Source organism: Hipposideros armiger, unplaced genomic scaffold (assembly GCF_001890085.2).
Source record: "Hipposideros armiger isolate ML-2016 unplaced genomic scaffold, ASM189008v1 scaffold_63, whole genome shotgun sequence".
In the NCBI taxonomy this organism is placed as follows: Eukaryota; Metazoa; Chordata; class Mammalia; order Chiroptera; family Hipposideridae; genus Hipposideros; species Hipposideros armiger.
In genome coordinates, this window is record NW_017731413.1 from 1832068 (window position 1) to 1853733 (window position 21666).

Genomic DNA, 21666 nt, shown 5'->3' on the forward strand with positions numbered 1-21666 from the left:
TATGAAACTGTATGATATATGCTTAAAAATTAGGAATTCAAATTATATGAACTTTAAAGCATAAGGTAATAAACCATTAACAAATAATCACCATGATAAGCAATTACAGTTATATTAAATATGCTCCTGGAAGTTGAAGGAAGAAGCTCTTTCTGTATAAATGTAAAAAACAGAAACCTAATTCCATAACCCAAACCTAAGCCCATAAAATTACAACCCACTTTAATGATGAACAAAAACATACCTTTAATGTTCCATCAGCTGAACAACTAGCCAAAAGCTTATCGTCCGGTGAAAATCTGCAGTGATTGACTGAATTGGTATGGCCAAACAGGGTATTTCGACATGCTTTTTGATTCAAATCCCAGAGCTATTTGAAAAAGATAACAAGATAACTGAAAAACTACTCCTAAATGGGGAATAGTTAGAAATTATGTAAAGTTCTTTCTTCCCTTTCATTTAATCTTTTTCAGTTACAAACAGATGTTCAATTCAGAGTAACAGAAGGTGTCAAACACAAAGGTGAACTTGTGATTAACAAGTAATAGGGCAGCCTTTAGATCAGCACCTAAATCTATGAAGGGACTTAAAGGCTGGCCTAGGCTTTTAGCCTAAGCACTAAATAACTAAACGATTACTTCTTATTTTAACAAAGCAGTTTGGAATCATTATTATTTTACTCAGCTCTAATAATAACTAATATGTAAAATACATCACCATGAACATGCTTGAAAAGCACTATAGGGGATGGGGAAAAGGCACTACGAGGGAACAACAAAAGAGCAGAAATGCAGGCCCATACCCCCACTTCAACAAGAAAAATAGGCTTATCTCTTTTACACACTGAGCTTCTATCTAAGTTTTCTTTGGAGGAAAAAAGAAAGAAAAAAATTCAGCTTCCTGAAAAGGGGAGGGAGGACAAAAAGTTTCTACCACTGAAACCAAAAGAGCCCTGATTAATACAATGTAGGGGAGAATCAAAGGAGATGTTCTAATATGTATACAAATTGATGCACCTAATTCTCTTTCCCCACACTTACTTTGAGGAGGCAGTCACTTGACCCAGTGGCTAAGAGAAGGTGATGGCTGTCTTTGGTGAAGTGACAGCAATTGATTTGCTCTGAGTGCTCATCATAGGTATGTACTAGTTCCCCAGTCATAGAATTCCAAATCTAAAGAGAAACAGAAAAAATAAAATTTACAATTACCCTTTATTTTCAAATAAAGAAAAGCAAATGTGAGCTGCTTTGAGGATGCTATCCATTCTGTCTGCCAGATTTTTCCCAGTCAAACATGAATACCTCCCCTTCCCTAAAATATGTAGGTTATTTTGCCAGGATGTTTTTTATTTATTTTTTTACTAAATGTATTGGGGTGACATTGGTTAGTAAAATTCTATAGGTTTCTATAATACATCATCTCTATATTGCATTGTGTGCTCACCACCCAGGGTCCGTTCTCCTTCCATCACCATTTATTTGACCCCCTTTACCCTCTTCTACCTCCCCTGTCTCCTTTACCCTCTGGTAACCACTAAACTGTTGTCTGTGTCTATGACATTTTGTTTGTTTGTCTTGTTCATTTGTTGCTTTCAGTTTTATATCCCATATATGAGTGAAATTATATGGTTCTCGATTTTTTCTCTGACTTACTTCACTTAGCGTGATAATCTCAAGATCCACTGGTGGTACAGTGGTGAGCCTAGCTGCCTTCCAGGGATGTTTTTTAAAAAAAAATTATTTGCAAGTCTATATATATGTCTCTCTATAGCATAATTATTTTTTTTTTCATTGTTTTTTGGCTGAGCCATCCTGCCACCTGTTGGCAGCTCAGCAGCAACTCAGTTCAGGCCGGGCATCGAGCCGCTGTTGCTCAGAGCTCACACTCTTGCGCGAGCTCTTAACCAACTGCGCCACTTGACTGGCCCTATAGCATAATTATAATCTCATGAAAACTTTATATTCTTCATGGACAAGATTTCACATGTTCATATGAATGAAGGAAGGCAGAGAAGCATTATAAAGGGGATGGGAGAATGGACTTCAGATAGGAGGTAAGAAATCCAAAAACTGGCTCTGCCATGATACAATTTGTATGTCCCTGGTCAAGTTCTTAATTTACCTAACTCTCAGTTCCCTCCTCTGTAAACTGGGAATACTTATCCCTGCCCTGCACATGCATGGTATCTAATGAGATCAAGGACATGATAAATGTTCTGTTGACTTCAATGTACCAATGAGTAAAGAAAAGGCAGACGGCTCAGTATAAAAAATAAAAGCTTTACCTTCTGAGGGAAACCTAGCTTTCAACCCTGGCTGTTAGTTACTAGTTACTATGAGCTGGGCAAATGACTTCATCTCTGAACCTGTTCCCTCATCTGAAAAATACTTACTTTGCAAGTTGTAGTGTGAAACTGAAAATGTAGTATACAAAGTGTGTAGTATAAATCCTCACACAGTGTTAAGTTCACAATAAAAAGTAATCACCACTCCAATTACTATGTAAGACTACATAATGAATCTTCACTGGGCTTTGGACTTCTCAGAAGTACTAATGTCCCTCCCACAGCATTTTCTTTTTATATTACCAAAGCACTCCCCAGAGGTCCAAAGAGTTTCTTTTACTTTGATGTTCCTTTAATTTCTGCCTCTTGCTTTACATTTTGAATTCTTAGAAAACAGAAACTTGGTATTATTTCCTTTTACTCCACATAACTGACTCTGGAACTGCTCAGAGTAGCTAATTCCAAGTCTGACTCAGAGTAGAGGCTATGGAGTGAATTAACTGGTTGGTTACAAAGCCAACTAGAGAGTCCAATCTATCAAGAAGTAGATTTTCCGGGCCGGCCGAGTGGCACGTTGGTTAAGAGCTGGCTTGGGATGCCAGAGGTACCCGGTTCGGATCCCACATATGAGGGCCAGTGACACTGCCCTCTACAGCTAAGATGCTGAACAACAGCTCAACATGGAGCTGGGCTGCCGTGAGAGCACAATGATGGTGCCAGCTTGGGCCAGTGAAGCAACATCCTCCACAACTAGACTGAAGAACAAAACAACAGCAACTTCTCTGTTCCCCTCCCCCAACTCCCCAATAAAATCTTTTAAAAAAAAGTAGATTTTCCCAAGGTCTGTATTTAGTCTGGATACTACAGAGACCTTTTCAAGTGGGTGCAAACACCAGGAAAACTCCCCAGCCAACTTTTTTGCTCCCAGGTCCACTAAGACCCACCTCACCTAGCCAGATTCAGCACTCCACAACCCCTTTGAGAAAAGGCTGAGCTGAGGTTCCCCTTCCACTTATCAGATAAAGAGATACTGAAGTCTTCTCCCTAGACTTCAGTATCTCTTAAATTCCACAGAAATGTTTTGGCTAGAAAACAAATTTAGGGACAAGGGACAAGAAAGAAAAATTAACAAAGATAAAAATTACTCTGTGCTTATGATTTTTTCTCTAATTTTAGACTAGTAACCTAATTATTAGTTTGTTCATGCATCTGGTTTTGCATGAAATATAAGCCTGTTCATAAAGGTAAAAAAAAATCTGGGCTGCATTTCAAAAATTATATATTTTACAACAGAATCCAATCTCAGACAATAATTCTGTACAGTAACATTGCCAACACTGCACTCAAAGATTTCAACTGATATTTAACCCGCAGACCAGTCAATACATGGCAGGCAAATTTGTTAATTTCTAATTGATTTTCCCAGCTGCCTGGTCATCAGGCTGATCATCCTAGGAATTTCTGCTGGTACATAAAAATAAAAGGTTTTCAGACAGTGTTAATTTACAATGAATAAAAACTGGTTTGCCTCAAGTTAGTAGGTCAACAGGCAAAAATCCTTCAACCCTACTTACCCTGGCCCCTCTATTATGAAAAAAGAAAATGAATTCTGTGGTGACAACTCAAGAGGAAAACGTTTCCCTACCTTCACTTTCTTATCCACTGAGCAAGTTGCTATAAATTTGTCATCTGTAGAAAATGCACAGCAAAGCACTTCATCCTCATGAGCCTTGATTTCTAGAAGTTTCTCTCCTGTGTCAGCTTTGAACACCTGCACAAGCAACAACAAAATCTTTTTACTATATACCACTTAACCATGAGCCATTATTCAATAAAAATCTTTCCTTAAAAGATCTTCATCATTGTTATTTTGCAACAGTAATGAACCTTGAAAATCACTCCAAAAATCATAATTTCTGTCAGAATTTGTATGTTTTAACATAGAGAACTATCCATTGTTAAACATTTGCAATATCAATAAAAAGAACTGACAGACTACAGCTTCTGTTCTTGCCACTAGTTTGGCAAATTCCTAACAATCAAATAGAAAACACTGAATGCAATACACTTTCTTTCTGGGGCTAAAAGCCAATTTTAATAAAATAAGTAATAAACTACACATAGAAATAAGGTTTATGGTCATAATCTTGCAAAGAATAAAGCTAGCCTAATATAAAAGGTTTAACTAATCTTATTCTGATTCCTTCAAAATCAAAAGGTAGAGCACAAATTTAAAGAAAAGCACTCATTCATGTTTTCAGAAAACAAATGAGAGGTTCACGGAAATTCCTTCAAGCACCCTAGGAAGTAATCTAGTCCAATTCCTACTTACAGTCTTCTTACTGTCAGAAGACTCTATGCCTGAGCCAGTGATAAAATACGTATTTTACTTAATCACTATTTTTCAATTAGAGCCCTGTTCACTGTTCTATGAAGTACTTATGTCTTTTAACAATTATTATTTCCGCTTTATCATTATCTGGCACATGGATGATGGTAATTAACTGGCAGGGTAAAAGGTACTTCTATGTCACTTGGCAAGTTTAGAATTATGAAAACACACATCCATACCTTTTAAATCTCTAGAGAAAGCTTTCATAAAATGTTCAAGTGATTTGGATTTCTCTTTCTAATGTGCAAACTTCTCGAATTTTAATATTTGTGTGCTTGAATATGCACAGTATTCAGTACATGCCCATTTCAATGTTTAACCAGAGATAGTTTACCTGTAAGGTTTTATCAGCTCCACAAGAAGCTATTCTTTGACCATTTGCAGAAAAGCAAGCATGGTAAACAGCATCTGTATGGGGGCGGACAACTAAGCGGGAGAGATGCTTGATGTTTTTTTTGTTTCTAAATATAAGGAAAAAATGAACAGAAACCCAATAAATGAGAGGAAAAGCAATTCTTCTCTTTCAGTAATAAACTGTCTTTTAACATAGTCATGTTCCCAAAAATATAGAATTCTTTAAATTAAATTACCAACATGTAAATGACAGCATAGATCACCCAAAGAAAAAGCATAATATAACAAAATTGGCATTTTAAGAGAAATATTACCTATATCAAACAACCTGTCTATGTGTTACAAATGTCATTGAGTTGGAAGAAATCTAGTTAATCAAATACACATCACTTTCCATTTTCCTTTGACACATTAACATGTGCAGAGAAAACATTATATAAGGATACCTTCAAAAACAAAAATCTTCATATTTTTCAAAAGGAAAGTAGACATGGCAAATGAAATCCATTTCCTAACTAAAGTATGACACTACACCCACTGTTATGATGATGTGCTTTAAAACCACTCTTCTCTAACTACAATTATTCAGATAGAGAAAAAAAGAAAAAGCAATGTCATTTTCTTTGTATCTTAGTCTACTGATTAACTATTCCACTAATATAAATATTATATTATTTATCATGGGCTAAAGGGTCAAGGAGTGTACTGTATACTTAAAATGAAGTATTAGAACAGTATCGGAATTTCAATGTCGGTCACTTTGAGTACAAGTAAATATGTTAATGGTATTGTGCTTAATTTAAGGTAAAAGGTTAGGAGTTATATAAACCTAAAGGGCAACCTCACTTCTACTCCTTATCAGGTGTGTAAACTTATGCAAATTCCTTAACCTAATAAATTTCCTTTACTTGTATGTAAAAACAGGGTAATGATAGTGCTCTTAACAGTACCTGGCACATAAAGATATCAATGCTGTTATTCTTTTAAAAAATTAACCACTCACAAGACAGACCAAATGAAAAAAGGGAACTCAAAGGTAAAACAGACTTAGACCTTGCCTGGTAAGTATTACACTTACCTAGAAGTGATAAAACAAACAACTATAACAACTACAGTGGTGAGAACCTGGAAGAAAAATAGGCAAGTTCACCATCAGAGAAAATCCTGTCTTTCCTCTTGATCTGTCTACTCAATTCCCCAAACAAAGCTCAGAAAGTGACTTGTCATTAATGATGGGCATATAGTAGGTGGCCAAAAGTATTAAATAAATAACAAATGAATGCATGAAAAAATAATCTTTGAAAGTTGAAATAGTTAAATTAAGCTTATACCAACCTAAAACTTTCTACAGTAGGGGGAAAAAAAGGGGCCTCTAATCCAGAAAAATAAAGCATTTTTTGACTATGACCTGGTCAAACCCAGTTAAAAATACAGCTATGAATGATTAACCATTCTATAAAAGAACGGTTAAATGTCACTGAAATGTAGTTGATGGAATGGAAAAAAGCAGCAGCATAAAATAATAAAAATAACAGAGTCAACAATTCATAAGAGAAGAACTAAACCTATGCCCATCTGCCGGCCGAGTGGCGCGATGGTTAAGAACTCGCTTGGGATGCCAGAGGGCCCCGGTTTGGATCCCACATATGAGGGCCAGTGACACTGCCCTCCACAGCTAAGATGCTGAACAACAGCTCAACCTGGAGCTGGGCTGCTGTGAGTCGCCGGCGACGGCGTGGGCTGCAGTCCCTGTGGCAGTGGATTGCCATGGGCTACCGTGTGTGGCCAGCAGCCAGCGTGAGCGGCCAGCAGCCGCAGTGAGCGGCCGTCCAGAAGCCGGCAACTGATCTGCCTCGCCAGAGAAGAGCGCAATGATGGTGCCAACTTGGGCCAGTGAAGCAACATTCTCCACAACTAGATTGAAGAACAAAACGACAGCAACTTGTCTGTTCCCCTTTCCCCAATTCCCCAGCACTGTTCCCATCCCCCCAATTCCCCAATAAAAATCTTTAAAAAAAAAACCTATGCCCATCTGATTATCAAACCAAGCATTAAAATTCCATTTCAACCACTAACTAAAACATGAATGCAATCAATCTTCCAAAAATGTCTACTGAATACCAACTATATGCACCAGGCGATATGCTAAAGCTATTCTTAATAACTAATATTTATTGAGCACTTTCTATGATCTAGGTTCTGTTCTAAGCACACTATGGATGTGTGCATGTTTCTATACACACACTCTTCATTTAATCCTCACAATATAATGAAATGGGTGAGAGAAGTTGAATAACTTTCCCTAGTTATAGATAACTAATAAATAGCAAAGCCCAGGCAATCCTACAGCCAGCCTGTTATTTTAACCTCCAAACTCTTCTATACTTCAGAAAGTAAGGACTATTATGGGAGACAAACAAGTAAACAGACAATCACCATAAAAGGAGACAATGCTATGATATGGGGTCAACAAGTATTCTGGAGTATAGATAGATCTAACCTAGCCTCAGGTAGTTAGGGAGCTGCTTCCAAAGAGTGAAACCTCTTCCCAAGAAAGTGTTTAAAGAATGTTTAACTCTGGGAAGTGGGAAGGTGGGGGAGGTTGGGGAGTCTTTGACTTTTCATTTTACATTCCTCTAATATTGATTTTTTTAAAAAAATCAGGAACATGGATTAAAATAAAAATTTAAAAATTAAATTTTAATTTTAAATAAAAATTTTGTAAGCTTTTCCCTTCATTGGTCCTTCCCAGAATTCCTTACCCATTCAAGCTAATTACCCACTTCTCAGTTCTACCTCTATTTTATACATACTTCTGTTGCACTCATCACATTATATTGTAATTATTTGCTTAAACTTCTTTCTCTACTACTATTATAGATTGTGAGTTCCTTAGGAAGAGCTTTAGCACCTAGTAACTGCTTACTTAGCACATTACAGAAATTCAAATGTTTGTTGAACTGAATTAGGGGAATCACCCATGGCAACCTGACTTCTTTGGAAAGAGGGTCCAGGGCTATGAAGATCACAGACATCAACCTAGAGTTGAATTCATACGTAAATTATACATGTGAAAAGACAACCATTCACACTTACTATTTCTAGCTATAAGAAAAGCATGACATATAGAAGAATCATGGAAAATAAAGCACACAGGCCCAGGGTTGAAATCCCATTCAGCAAGCCACATGAGCTTAATCAAGTCTCAACCTCTCTATGCCTCACTTTCCTCATTTGCAAACTAGGGAAAATAGTATTTACCTTATCAGGTTGCTTTCAAGATAAAATGAATAACATATGTGAGCATATTGTATATAACAGGCATTGAGAAGATGGCAGTTTACCTTTCCTTTTACTAACTGGTAAGATTAAAGTAAGCAAAACTGAATGGCCTCTTTTAGGAGTTAAAAGAATCATGATTCAGTGGAAGTTTAATATGGGCTTTGTGCAAAGCAAAGTGGTAATCTCTTTATATCCAATATCTCATTTAAATCTTCACAAAAATAGTACCTACCTCAAAGGACTGTTATCTCTATTTTACATATGAGAGAAGAGAGTAACCTATAACTTCTTCAAAATCACAAAACTATTAGATTTTATAACTGAGTCCCAAACCTAGGTTTGTGACTTCAAAGCCCATGCTCTTCACTACTTACTGTATTACAATAAGTAAAGCATTTGGTGTTAATATTTAGGATGACTTGTCAAAAATGCCACAAGGCAAGCATCTATTTCTATGGCCTCTTTGAAAATGTATGTTTCTCCTCTAGAACTTCTCAGTAAGTAAGAATGCTTATTAAAAGTTCCAGCCCTTTCCAAAGAACTGTAGTTAAATCTTCCTAGAGTGAACTTATTCACTACCTGAAAAAATAATGATATCATTAGCACTCTGCTCCCTTTGGTTTCTCTCCTAACCTACTTACATCCACTCCAGGTAAAGCATTCCGTTATCGACCTCCTGCTTGGCCTGCAGCTTAGCTTGGCGATAAACTTCTGAAGTTTCCGGTTCACAGAGACCCAATTGTACAATATTAGGAAATGGTTGTCGTCCAAGAAGATGTCCATTTAAAGATAAAAACTCCTGGAAATTCGCACAGACTGCACAGTCCTATGAACAAACTGAAATCTCTTAGAAATATAACCAGAGCCAAGATCTGACAAATTTCTGGTTTCTGTGATCTTGTCACTTTACAGGTTTAAATGAGATATTCTCTATGAGCTAAAATTAAATAGCAAACCATTAGGTAACAAATATAATGACCTTCTTCAGACTTTTAAACATAAGGTAAAATTCTCATTATCAAAGTACTACTTTCTTAACACATTCTTTTCTTAAAAAAACACTGAACACTTCAGTTGCTTAACTTTCAAAGCTTAATCCTAGCCACATTCCCACATTCCCAGTAGGCTTGGAAGAGAAATAATAAGAAAAATCAAAGATCAAAATAAAAGAATTACCTTTCTTTGCCCCTTCTATTCTGCTCATCCCCACTATAAACCTATAATTTAATGTCAAAAAGCATGTCCTTTAAAAACTTTTTTTTATATTAATACATACCTTTTCATCCAGTATATGCCTGTATTCCACAAATTCATGAATCAGATGAGCAGGACCTACGAGTTCCGTTTTAGCTTTAATCCAATCCAGGGAAAACATTAAAGCACAAAGTTCCTTTAAAAAATAATAATAATTAAGATCAGGTGCCCTGCTAAAAAGATCAAAGAATTTTAAGTCTACCATCATTATCCTAACACTACTGAGAGAAACTTTGCAGATATCTCAAATTTAAAGATGAAAAGTAAGCAACTAAAAAGGAACAACACATCAATAGTTCCAAAGAAACATAAAATTAACCTCAAACCTTAACTCAAAATAAGTTTTAGTTAGGTTAAAGACTTAAATACAAAATAGAAAACTTAAAAAAATACTAGAAGGTACAGGTAAATATTTTTGTAACCTTAGGGTGAAGGAAATTTTTGAAAACATGACACCAGAGCAAAATACCAAAAAGAAAAATAGCGGTGCATTTAACTACTCAAAATAAAAACTCAAATCTTCAATATAGTAGAAAATAATCTAATTAAATTTAAGACAAAAAATAAACCAGGAAAAACATATCTATAACACATATGATAGATGAGGGCTTAATATTCCTTTTTATAGGAAATTAAAGAAGTTAAAAAAAGATAAACACCCCAATATAAAAATAGATAGGCAATGGATGAGAATCAATTCACAAAGCAAAAAGTACAAATGGCCAAAAACCTCACTGGTAATCAAAGTGAAACAACAAAGATTTAATATTAATATCAGATTTCTAAAGACTCAAGGGCATGACAAGTATATTGGCTGGAATGAGAAGAAAGAAATGAACACTCTCTCTCATACACTGTTGGTAGTGATGTAAATCAGAGAAACCCTTCTAGAAGACAGTTTGTCAATCTGCATTAAAATTCAAACTGTACACACCATTTGGCCCAGAAATGACACTAATAAATATATGTCCTAAGAAAATAATTAGATGAGTGTGCTGAAGAAATCTAATTGTCCATAACCAACTGATGAATCATAATGTAGCTATACAATGAAATAGTATACAGTTTTAAAAATTACCTCATTCTATATAAAGTGACATAAAAGATGACCATGAAATACAATTAAATGGAAAAAAAACAAGACTATTTCTATTATGATCCCATTTTGGTTTTAAAGAATAAGTGTGTGTATCTGAGCAACAAAATGATCTAGAAAAGCATTCACAAAAGCATTAGCAATAGTTGTGATCTTCATTTTCTTCCAGTTTTTATAATTTTTTCTAATAAAAATAAACCATCATTTTCAATCATCAGAATAAAACAGGTTAAAAAAGTGAGAAGAAACAGAATGCCACATTATCATACATATCAAAAGTTTTTTTAAAACAATGCATTGACCCAGTAATTCCACTTTAAGGAATTTTCAAAGGAAATAATACAGGTGCAAAGACAAACAAGAATGTTCATTACAGCATCATAAGGGCAAAAAAACTGAAAACAACCTAAATGCTCAACAATTACAGTTTGGTTAAAAAACTAGGGCACTGATATTTATTGGAATACCTTTATTCCAATAGAGATTATTAAACATAAACTATATTTTACTAAGTGAAAACAAGCAGGCTACAACACCATTTTTGTAACCAAGAGATAATGTACCTAAGCACAGAAAAATTACTCAAAGTACATATGGTTTTCCAAAGTCTTAACATCTTTAGTAGCTAGTTGGTAGTTATAACTTCAAACATCACCTACATGCAGATTATTCCCAAATTTTATCTTCAGTCCATAGTCTTCCCCAGAAATCTAGATTCATATATACAACTATGTACTCAATAATTCCAGTTAGATGTCTTAATATGTGTATCAGACTTATATCTTCCCTTCATCCCCGGAAAAATATTTGTTCTACCTGCAGACATCCCCACCTGAGTTCATGGCAGCTGCAATCTTCCCACTGCACAGGCCTGGAGCCATCTTTGACTGCTCTTTCTCTTACAATGCACATCAAACCCATCGGCAAATCATGATGACTCTACCATGATGTCATCACTTTCTTTCTCCTTCCATGCTTTTTGCTTCTTTTGAGCACTTACTAACCCTGACATAGCATAAATGTGTTTGTCCACTGTCTGCCCCCAGAATGTAAACTCAGTGACACCAGGGACTTTGTGCCTGTGGCAGATCCTCATAATGAAGAACAGTTCTAGTACATGACAAGCACTCAACATTTACTGAATGAATGAATACACTTTCTCACCCTCCGTTTCCTCTCAAAATTTAAAAACAAATTCATACTGCCCATAAAGGAAAGCTCCTGGTAAGAAGAGTGAATTTTTAGGTGGTTCATCTACTGTAATTACTCAGGTACCTTATTAAATCGCTGCAGGTAAAGACAGTAATAAAAACAAAAACACTGACATAGTTTAAAATTCTATTTTTACTAATAAAATTCTAAATATAGGACACAATACAAGTAAGATAAAAGAAAATAATTTTCAAATGGGTCATCTTACTTTGTGCATATTGGCACTGGCCATGTGATAGGCCAAAAAACTGTACCAGTACATGCAGTCCTCCTGATCCGATGAGAGAGTGTGTGGCTGGTGATGTCTCTGGAACTGAGTGATTATCTTCTTATGTAGATCCTAAAGCCCAAATGAAACATTTCAGAGGACAGAAACAATGTCAAAAACCTAAACATCACAGTAACTCCAGCTTCCAAAGCTATTTAAGAAGATACAGAGAATCTCCCCCACAAGATACTTAAAAGGAGAAAATAGTAACTTTACAGTGGACAAACTGGCAGACACCACTTTAACCAAGTGATCCGCGTTAACACCACTTATAGTAAGATATATCAACACCCTGATATGATTATGTACCAAGAAGGTCACAACATCGCTTTTGTGGTATTCTTGCTAAAAATATATAACCCTGATCTGGTCAGGAGAAAACATCAGATAAGCCCAAACTAAGTGGCACTGTACAAAACAACTAGCTACTACTCCTCAACAATGACTACGAAAGCTAAAGAAAGCTGAGGAATTTTCATAGATTTGAGAAAACCAAGGAAGCATGACAATTATAATGCAATATGGGATCCTGAATTGGACAAAAAGAACATTAGTGGGAAAGCTGGTGAAATTCAAATACAGTCTGTGGATTAGTAAACAGCACTGTATCAGTGTTAATTTTCTGACTTTGATAACATAGTTACGCAAGATGTTAACACTGGGGGAAGCTGAAGGAAGCTGGGGGAAGGGTATATGCATAGAAATTCTGTACTATTTTGCAAGTTTTCTGTTAGTCTAAAATTACTACAAAATAAAAATTTAAAAAAAAGGGCCAGCTGAGTGGCGCATTGGTTACAAGTTGCTTGGAACGCCAGCTCTGAGCAGCAGGAACCCGGTTCAGATCCCACATATGAGGGTCAATGACGTTGCGTCCTTTACAGCTAAGATGGTGAACAACAGCTCGACCTGGAGCTGGGCTGCTGTGAGTCGCCCGCGACGGCACAGGCTGCAGTGGGGCTGGCTGACAGCTGGCGTGAGCTTTTGTGACCTGCCATGAGCCGCTGTGAGCAGCCATCCAATGGCCGGTGAGCGACTGCCTCACCCGGGAAGAGCGCAATGATAATACCAACATGGGTCAGTGAAGCAACGTCCTCCACAACTAGACTGAAGAACAAAAAGGACAGCAACTTGTCTGTTCCCCTTCCCGGATTCCCCAACACTATTCCCCTCCCCCAATTCCCCAATAAAATCTTTAAAAAAAAAAAATGTACAGAGGTACAAGTACCTGAAGCTGGCTGCGATTCTTCTCTGTAAGAAAATCTACTTGAAGATCATGTAAATGATAGCGAAATGAATTTCCATTCCGATCACAAAATAAGAGGGACTTATTAACAAACTCCTGCAGTATGTCTTCAACTTCTTCAGTTTCCATGTCCCAGAGAATGCATAACACCTAGGAATCATTTTAAGCATTCAGTATGCCACAAAAGTACAATGAAAAGGATTGCAGACAAGGTGTTAAGACAAAAAAATTCATATCTTAAAGCTCTGAATAAGAACCTCTCCATTTCATAAGAAGCTCAACCATTCAAGATAGAAAAGAGGTCAAAAAAAAATTCGGGTATTTCTCCAGCTTCATGAGAACCACTGAGAAATAGGTAAGTCATCTGGGCTCAACACCAAGCCCTTGATGGAGAACAAGAGCAGTGGGCTTTTCTGAACCCTACAACCCACCACTTCAGTCTCATGGGTGTTATCTTTCCAATATCCTCTGTAACAGTGTTCTCAGTATTATATCAAAGGTTACACGCCATAAATACCAAGTGACAAGAATTGTTGGTCCTTCTATTACCTTTGTAGGCACCTTAACATCCTTCTGAAAGATAGAAAGATCTGTGTAATAATCTTTGATGTCTTCTCTGAGCATTTCAACACTGATAGACATGGCTTCATCCAGAGCCTCATAATCATAAGATGAAGATTTTCTTATCCTCTTAAATTGCTTATTCTGAAGTTGCCTGAGGTAGTACTCCCAGCGGTTGGGAAAATCACGTAAAAGTGCACCGATTAAAGACACCACGAGAGGAGAACCTACGGAAAAAGCACACGGTGTTACCACCGGCTCATTTCAGACATACCACTAAGAACCAATGTATTCTTAAGAAATCATTTCTGTTGCATGTTATCCAAAGCCTTAAAAGATTTATAGCTCTTTGATTCACTTTAGGTATTTATTCTAAGGAGGTCAGTAGATATAAGAAATATTTCATTTCAGGATATTCATCATAGCATTATTCAAAATACTGAAAAATTTTAAAAAGAAATAACTAAATAAATTATATCACAACATTATGCCATTGGTAAATTTTTTTCAAAAGATATTTAATGGCATGAAAAAATGTTCAAGATTTGTTATATAAAAAGGACAAGATTCAAAATTTATACATACCACATTATAGTCTCAATAAGTTTTTCAAAGTTTTAGATGCAGTAAAAGACTGGAAGAAATACTCTCATGATACTAATAGTTATGAGATTATGGATAATTTCTATTTTTTCTTTAGTTTCACATTTTTTAAAATAGACATGCATCAGATTTATAATGAATATAAATCAAGTGTTTTTTCTAAGTTTAAGATTTTTTTAAGTCAATTAACTGAAAACCAAGTATCTATTTCATGGCAGAAAAAAACAAGAAGGTATTTCCAAGCATTAACAATGATGGAAGAAATATTAAGTCCTGTTAGATTTGATTATATAAAATTTTTAAATTTCTGTATGTCAAAAAATACTACAGTGCCGGCCGAGTGGCGCGATGGTTAAGAGCTGGCTTGGGATGCCAGAGGGCCCGGTTCGGATCCCACATATGAGGGCCAGTGACACTGCCCTCCACAGCTAAGATGCTGAACAACAGCTCAACCTGGAGCTGGGCTGCCATGAGTCGCCGGCGACGGCGTGGGCTGCAGCCCCTGTGGCAGTGGGCTGCCATGGGCTACCGTGTGTAGCCAGCAGCCAGCGTGAGCGGCCAGCAGCCGCAGTGAGCGGCCATCCAGAAGCCGGTGACTGATCTGCCTCGCCTGGGAAGAGAGTAATGATGGTGCCAACTTGGGCCAGTGAAGCGACGTCCTCCACAACTATACTGAAGAACAAAAGGACAGCAATTTGTCTGTTCCCCTTCCCCCAATTCCCCAATAAAAATCTTTAAAAAAAAAAACTACAAATGAAATTAAAGACAGACCAAAACCTGGGGAAAATAATTGCAAAAATAAGAAAAAGGGTTAATAGCTTCAATAGTTAGAATACCTAAAAGTCTATCAAAAATACTTATATCACAAAAGAAGAGTCAAGGATAATTTCTTAAAATGCAAATACACTAAAACCTTGAATTGCGAGTAACTTGGTTTGCAAATGTTCCACAACATGAGCAAACATTTCTATTGGACTGGTGCAAAAGTAATAGCAGTTTTTGCCATTACAAGCAATTACTTTTGCACCAACCTAATAATACATTTTAACTTGGTAAATGAGTGATGTCTTGCAATACGAGTAGTTTGGTTCCGGAACGAATTATGCTCGCAAACTGGGGTATTACTGTATTCAATAAACAAGGAAAAATGTTTAACTTCATAAATAAAAAACGCAAATCAAAACACCAGTTTTCACTTATCAAATTAGAACACTATTTTTATAAAACCCCAACAAAAAAATTTTTTAAACTCTGATTCACTATATTTTCTATTCTTGGACAGTAGAGGCCATGTCTTCATTTCACCCCTCCCACTAACATATTGTGGGCATTCATTAAATATTATTTTAATGAATGAATGAATACCAAAATATCATTATATATTTAGGCTATCAGAGAAGAACCTAAAATATTAAATATTCTAGTAAAGTTTTTAGATGTTCATGTTCATTAGCTTAACTTACAAAAGGGTAAATTAACATCTCTATAACCCCCTCATTCATAAAATAAATAAATATACCTTTACACTCTTTTATAATACTATGAGCTTGTTCTGGCAAATCTGCTTTCTTCATATTAACAAAAAGGGATAAAATTTCAAGTCCTTTTTCTTTTCCTAAGCAACTCTCCACAGGGACTACATATTTAGGACCTGTAAAATAATAAAGTACAATAAGTAATTTGGTATGCCACATATTTAAATGTAATTGAATTAAAACATAAAAGTACTAAAAAGCAAATTAATAATCCTTACCCATTACTGAGTCTGTAACACTCTTGTCTCTGGTTGTAAGAAGAATCTGACATTGATTGTCAAAAGCTTTTAACACCCAAGGATCCCAAACATCATCCAAGATCAACAGAGACCTAATTTAAAAAACTGTATTGAGTCACTAATTACATTTATTTTAAGCGTCCTTTAAAAAAAGAGAATGCCACCAGTGTTGCTAAATTTACAAAATAAAAATAAAAAAAAGAATACATGTCTCATGTCTCTTCCTCTTTTCTTTGCTATATCTCTTCCATAATAATACTGATCCAAATAAGGAAAAGTAAATTAGAACCTTACCTCTCCCACCCCAAATCAATGCATATTAAATAAAGTTAAGGGCCCTATTAAAAAGAGGGCTGTGTGTACCATGTAAGTACTAGAAATCAGTAACCTACTGCCTAAAAAGAACCATCCCTGTAATGGGATTTTGGAAAAAATCCAATTCAGTCTTTAAGTACCAAAACAAAATAAGAACTAGGTGCAGGTTAGCATTACAATGAATCATATATCCATGATGATATTTGACCATTTTTTTACCTACAAAACTAACAATTTCATATGTCCCAACTAACAGAAAGCGTTAGCGAGTATATTACTTTTCATTTGGTACACTAGTAGGGTGTTTTTCATCCAAGAAATCAGTCTGTTTATTCATAATGACAAAGAACCTCTGTGTCAATTCCTGACTGGTCTCTTCCAAAAACTTTTTAATTTTAAACTCACCAGAACAAGTGGAAAAAAATACAATGAATACATAATAGCATATTTACACACTTGCATTTTTACCTGAATACCACACCACTTCTATACACTACACACACACACACAAAAAACTCTAGGTACATATGCAGGTTGGAAACTTACAAAAGCATAAACCAAAATGATGCTGAGAAACAAACAAAATAAACTGGCTTTATAAGCCATGGTCTGAAACATCTGAGAGTGGTTACATTTTCCTGAACAGAAATCACTTTTAGTTTTGCAAAGAAGGAAAGTAGGATTAGGGAGACGTTACTGGGCAAGAAAACAGGAAATGGTTAGTGGTCTCAAATCTATTTCCTCTAGGAAAATGGATACCAGTGACTATTAAGGGGAAAGGGAGATAATGGAGGGATCTTGAGGAGAAATAAGCCCGAGAGAACAGAACTTATCCTCTGTAGTGAGTGTCCATCATAAGTACCTAGGAGGCTTTTTCCAAAAATCACTCCTCACCCAATATTCTGATCTTAATCCCCTTACCAATTTGAGAATCACTGCCATCCTCAGCCACTGTTACATGTGCCAGTGTACTACATCGTCAGGTGCACTGGACATTAAATAAAATTCAGTGCCATTACCTAATTCTTGCCCAATTTACTGTTATTCATCTTTGTACTTGCAGCACTGACCCAAGCACAACATTCAATGCTGGTTAAACGAATAAATGAAAGAAATGGCCACTGGATCATGGAAATCAAACTGTTAATTGAATCCCAAGGCATGTTTTTAACACAAGCAGTAACTAAGCTGCTGTCTCCCTCTGGCTAATGAAAATTGTGAAATAGCTGATAACAGTGCCTGGCACATAATTATAACAGTACTTATTGAATGAATGAATTATTGAAATAAATAAAACAAACTCTTGAAGTACATGGAAGTAGAAGAGTTACACATATACCCAAAAACTAAGACAACAATAGAAGGATCCCATTAAATAATCCTTCCTGACTCAGTCTTTTCTACCAGTTGCCTACATTTATTCTGTCTCTTGCTCTATGTTAATCCATTATAAATAATGGATTTAAGGTAAGAAACTTGCATTTTCCAGCAAAGACCACTCACCAACTCATCTACTTAAAGTATTTCTTGAGAGTCTACAATGGTACATATGTAAGAGACGATGCGGTAAGTAGGAGGCAAAGAAGAGAAAAGTAGCAATTTTAGGCCAGTGGCAGCCACTTTTTATTTTTTAATACAAGGGCAAGAACAGCAGGAAAGCAATGGTTCTTTCTTAGATACTCTACCGAACAGCGAGAAAAGGGTGTAATGTCCTCGGGATGTCACTAGTTAGGTGTCACTGGGACTGCATATGCCAACCTAATCTGACCATCTGTACCTTGGGTGTTTGCGCAGCATCAGAAGGCGGAGACGGTCCTTAGCCTCTTCAATGTTAAGTGGAAGCCTCTGGGAGAAACTCTCATCCTCATCCAACCGTGTACAAAGATTCTGCAGTTTCATCAGAAGCCCAGCTTTGTCTTGCTTCCCAACAGAAACCCAATGCACACCCCCTGGGAAACAACCTGGTGAGTAAAAAAAATCATAAACTTAAAGCCTTTGAACAGGAGTCCTTTGAAAGATTAAACTGATGTTTAAGGACACATAATCATTCATTATGGTTCTCATATAGAGAAGAAGTAAGGTTCAAGTCTGACTCTACTGCTTACTACCTATGCAATTTTAGCAAGTCACTTAATCTCAGTCTCATTTATTAGACGGGCATTAAGACTGTTTATCCCACCTATTTCAGAATTCTTCTGAGAAATTAATGATATAAAATATAGAATTTGCTATATTAACTGTAAAGGGTTGTAACAGACTTACTGGTGATATGGATCTAAGAGCTCTTCACAAATATTAAGCTTTGAACTAGTAGGCACTATATAAGAGTGGACATTACTGTTACTGTCAATTGTTATCATCATCGTTATTGTTAATTAAGGCATAGCATATCTTAAAATACATATTTTTACTTATACATTATCAGGAGCCAAAAATCCTAAGTTTTCACAGACTATATTTAATCAGCTTCACATAGAAAAAAAGTAAAAGGGGTCCCTATGTGAAAAATATGGTGAACAGTAGTAGCATTAGATCATATCAGTGGCATTAACCATAAAGATTTATATTATGTGATGGCAAAAGTATAAGAAAAAGCAAAACATAGATACAAACATAAATGAGTTATATTACACCAAAGGTAATTTATTTACTGATATTCACAAATAATTAAGTACAAAAAGAAATCACTATCTTAAAATTTTAAGAAATATCTGTATATATGCTCAAAGATCTATTTATAACATATTTTTGAGCATTAGTCTAACAGTTCTACACATTACTCTATATTTAATCCTCACAGAAGACTATCAAGCAGACACTATTATTATCCCCACTTTACAGATGAAGAAATTGAAGTATACAAAGGTTGAGTAACTTGTTCAAGGTTACGGAGCTAATAAAGCAGAGATGGGATTCAAAACTCCAGAGTCAATGCTCAACTTCTGAACTATTTTCCCTCCACAAGGATATCCACTGCAGTACTGTCTGCAACAGGAAAATGCGGGAAACCACCTGCAATGTCCAGCTGAACCTCCTCTTCCCCTGCAGGTTTTCAAAGCCTGAGGCAGGCCCAACTGAGGAAGAGGAGAACCTTATATATAAATAAAGTCTGGAGTATTAAATAGGACCTGACATTTTAATTATTGAAATGAGACTGTTTTTAAAACGTGAAGAGTCCTGGGGATGCTGAACCTATACAAGGCCAGGGAAAGAATCAGTCCTAGAGAAGAGTTTAGAACAGGCAATGAGGGAAAGAATAAACTTGTTTTCTGATTACACCCTACAAACCCCAATGTGCAATGGTTACACATCCACTAAATAAACCTAATAAAATTACCAAGGTGTATGATCATGAATTTAAATTGAAACTCAGTTGGGTGATTTTCTCCAGCAAAGAGGAGGCAAGTAATAGTCTGGATGAAGCAACAGGGAGTAAGAAAGAATGCCTACTCCATCTCCTAGCATAGAGAAGTAATCAGCCTTCACCCAAGATAAGGAGAGAACCCAAGAGCCAAGAGTATATGCTAAAGAGCAAATGAATGATGGGCAATAAAAATCTAGGCCCAAGCCTACAAGAGGACTGATGGGATAAATACCCATAGTGGGGATATTATGAAACCAATGGATAAATATTGATAGGCCAAAAAACTGTAGTAGTGAACCCGAAGAACCGAAGAGGTAAAGGTAGGCAAAGAGTATAGAATAGAATGTTTAACATCAAGATTTCAAAAGTGGCATCGTTTCGGGCCGGCCGAGTGGTGCAATGGTTAAGAACTGGCTTGGGACGCCAGAGGGCCCCGGTTCGGATCCCACATGTGAGGGCCAGTGACACTGCCCTCTACAGCTAAGATGCTGAACAACAGCTCAACCTGGAGCTGGGCTGCCGTGAGTCTCCGGCGACGGGCATAGGCTGCAGCCCCTGCTGCAGTGGGTTGCCGTGGGCTACCGTATGGCCAGCAGCCAGCGTGAGCGGCCAGCAGCCGCAGTGAGCGGCCGTCCAGAAGCCGGCGACTGATCTGCCTCACCCGGGAAGAGCGCAATGATGGTGCCAACTTGGGCCAGTGAAGCAACATCCTCCACAACTAGACTGAAGAACAAAATGACAGCAACTTGTCTGTTCCCCTTCCCCCAATTCCCCAGTACTGTTCCCATCCCCCCAATTCCCCAATAAAAATCTTAAAAAAAAAAAAGTGGCATCGTTTCTGGTAATGCCAAGGACTGGGGTCCAGGCCAGGGTTCAGGGAAGTATATGGCTGAAAGGGAGAGAAGAAAATGATCACTGCAGATAAAGAGGTCAAGGAACTGAGAGGCCAAGGTTTGGGATGACTCATCCACACAGATATCGAAATCACTAAGAGTACCAACAGAAGGGATTAGATTTAGAAGAACTCCAATTATCAATGAATGAGAGGGCAGTAACATAACTGGGAAAGATTAGAGAAATGAGCCTCAAAGGACAAAGAATTTAGCTGGAGAAGTATTAATGGTCTGGATAAGGCAACAGAGAGTAAGGACAATATCCACCCATTTCCTGGTGCTGAAGTATGTGGGATATAAAGGAAAAACAGTTGCCACACCACTGAAGACAGCTAGGGAGAAGGTGATAGTCTCAAGGAACTGCCCAGTTTCAGATAAGGCAAGAAGGAAAACAATCTAAGAAGGGGTTGATGATACAGAGGAGTTTCCTGGTCACAGAGGAGGGAGTCTAAATAGCATATGGCAGAAAGGATTGGGAGTGAGGGGAGGGGACCTAGATCAGAACTTGGCAACGTTCTGAGTGGTAACTCCATGAGACTCTAAAAGATAACAAATGACCAGGAGACAGACAACTCTGTGATAACTGAGGTATGAAGTATGGTGTGATTATCAGTTTCAGTGTCTTAGAAGAAGGTAGACAACAAGTCCTACACTTCCCTCCCGAAAGCTCCCTGAAATTCCCATAGACTTTCTTCAGTGTAAGTCAACAGTTATGGATCAGTAAATCCTTGATTTCTGTTTCATTTTCTGGCTTTGCTTTGTGTGGTAGCT

The 21666-nt window shown here is 36.8% G+C and overlaps 1 protein-coding gene across 2 annotated transcripts in view; it reads right to left on the reverse strand.

The window, feature by feature from the left end:
• APAF1 (apoptotic peptidase activating factor 1) overlaps positions 1-21666 on the reverse strand; it is a 66142-nt gene that overhangs the window by 35427 nt on the left and 9049 nt on the right. For both annotated transcript variants that reach the window (XM_019641739.1, XM_019641738.1), the window contains exons 5-16: positions 18416-18599; positions 16303-16415; positions 16069-16200; positions 13935-14173; positions 13368-13535; positions 12083-12214; positions 9589-9702; positions 8954-9138; positions 5011-5137; positions 3930-4055; positions 1041-1172; positions 245-370 (exon numbers count right to left, since the gene is read on the reverse strand). In XM_019641739.1, the coding sequence (XP_019497284.1) occupies positions 245-370; positions 1041-1172; positions 3930-4055; positions 5011-5137; positions 8954-9138; positions 9589-9702; positions 12083-12214; positions 13368-13535; positions 13935-14173; positions 16069-16200; positions 16303-16415; positions 18416-18599 (1778 nt within the window). The remainder of the gene's footprint in view (positions 1-244; positions 371-1040; positions 1173-3929; positions 4056-5010; positions 5138-8953; positions 9139-9588; positions 9703-12082; positions 12215-13367; positions 13536-13934; positions 14174-16068; positions 16201-16302; positions 16416-18415; positions 18600-21666) is intronic.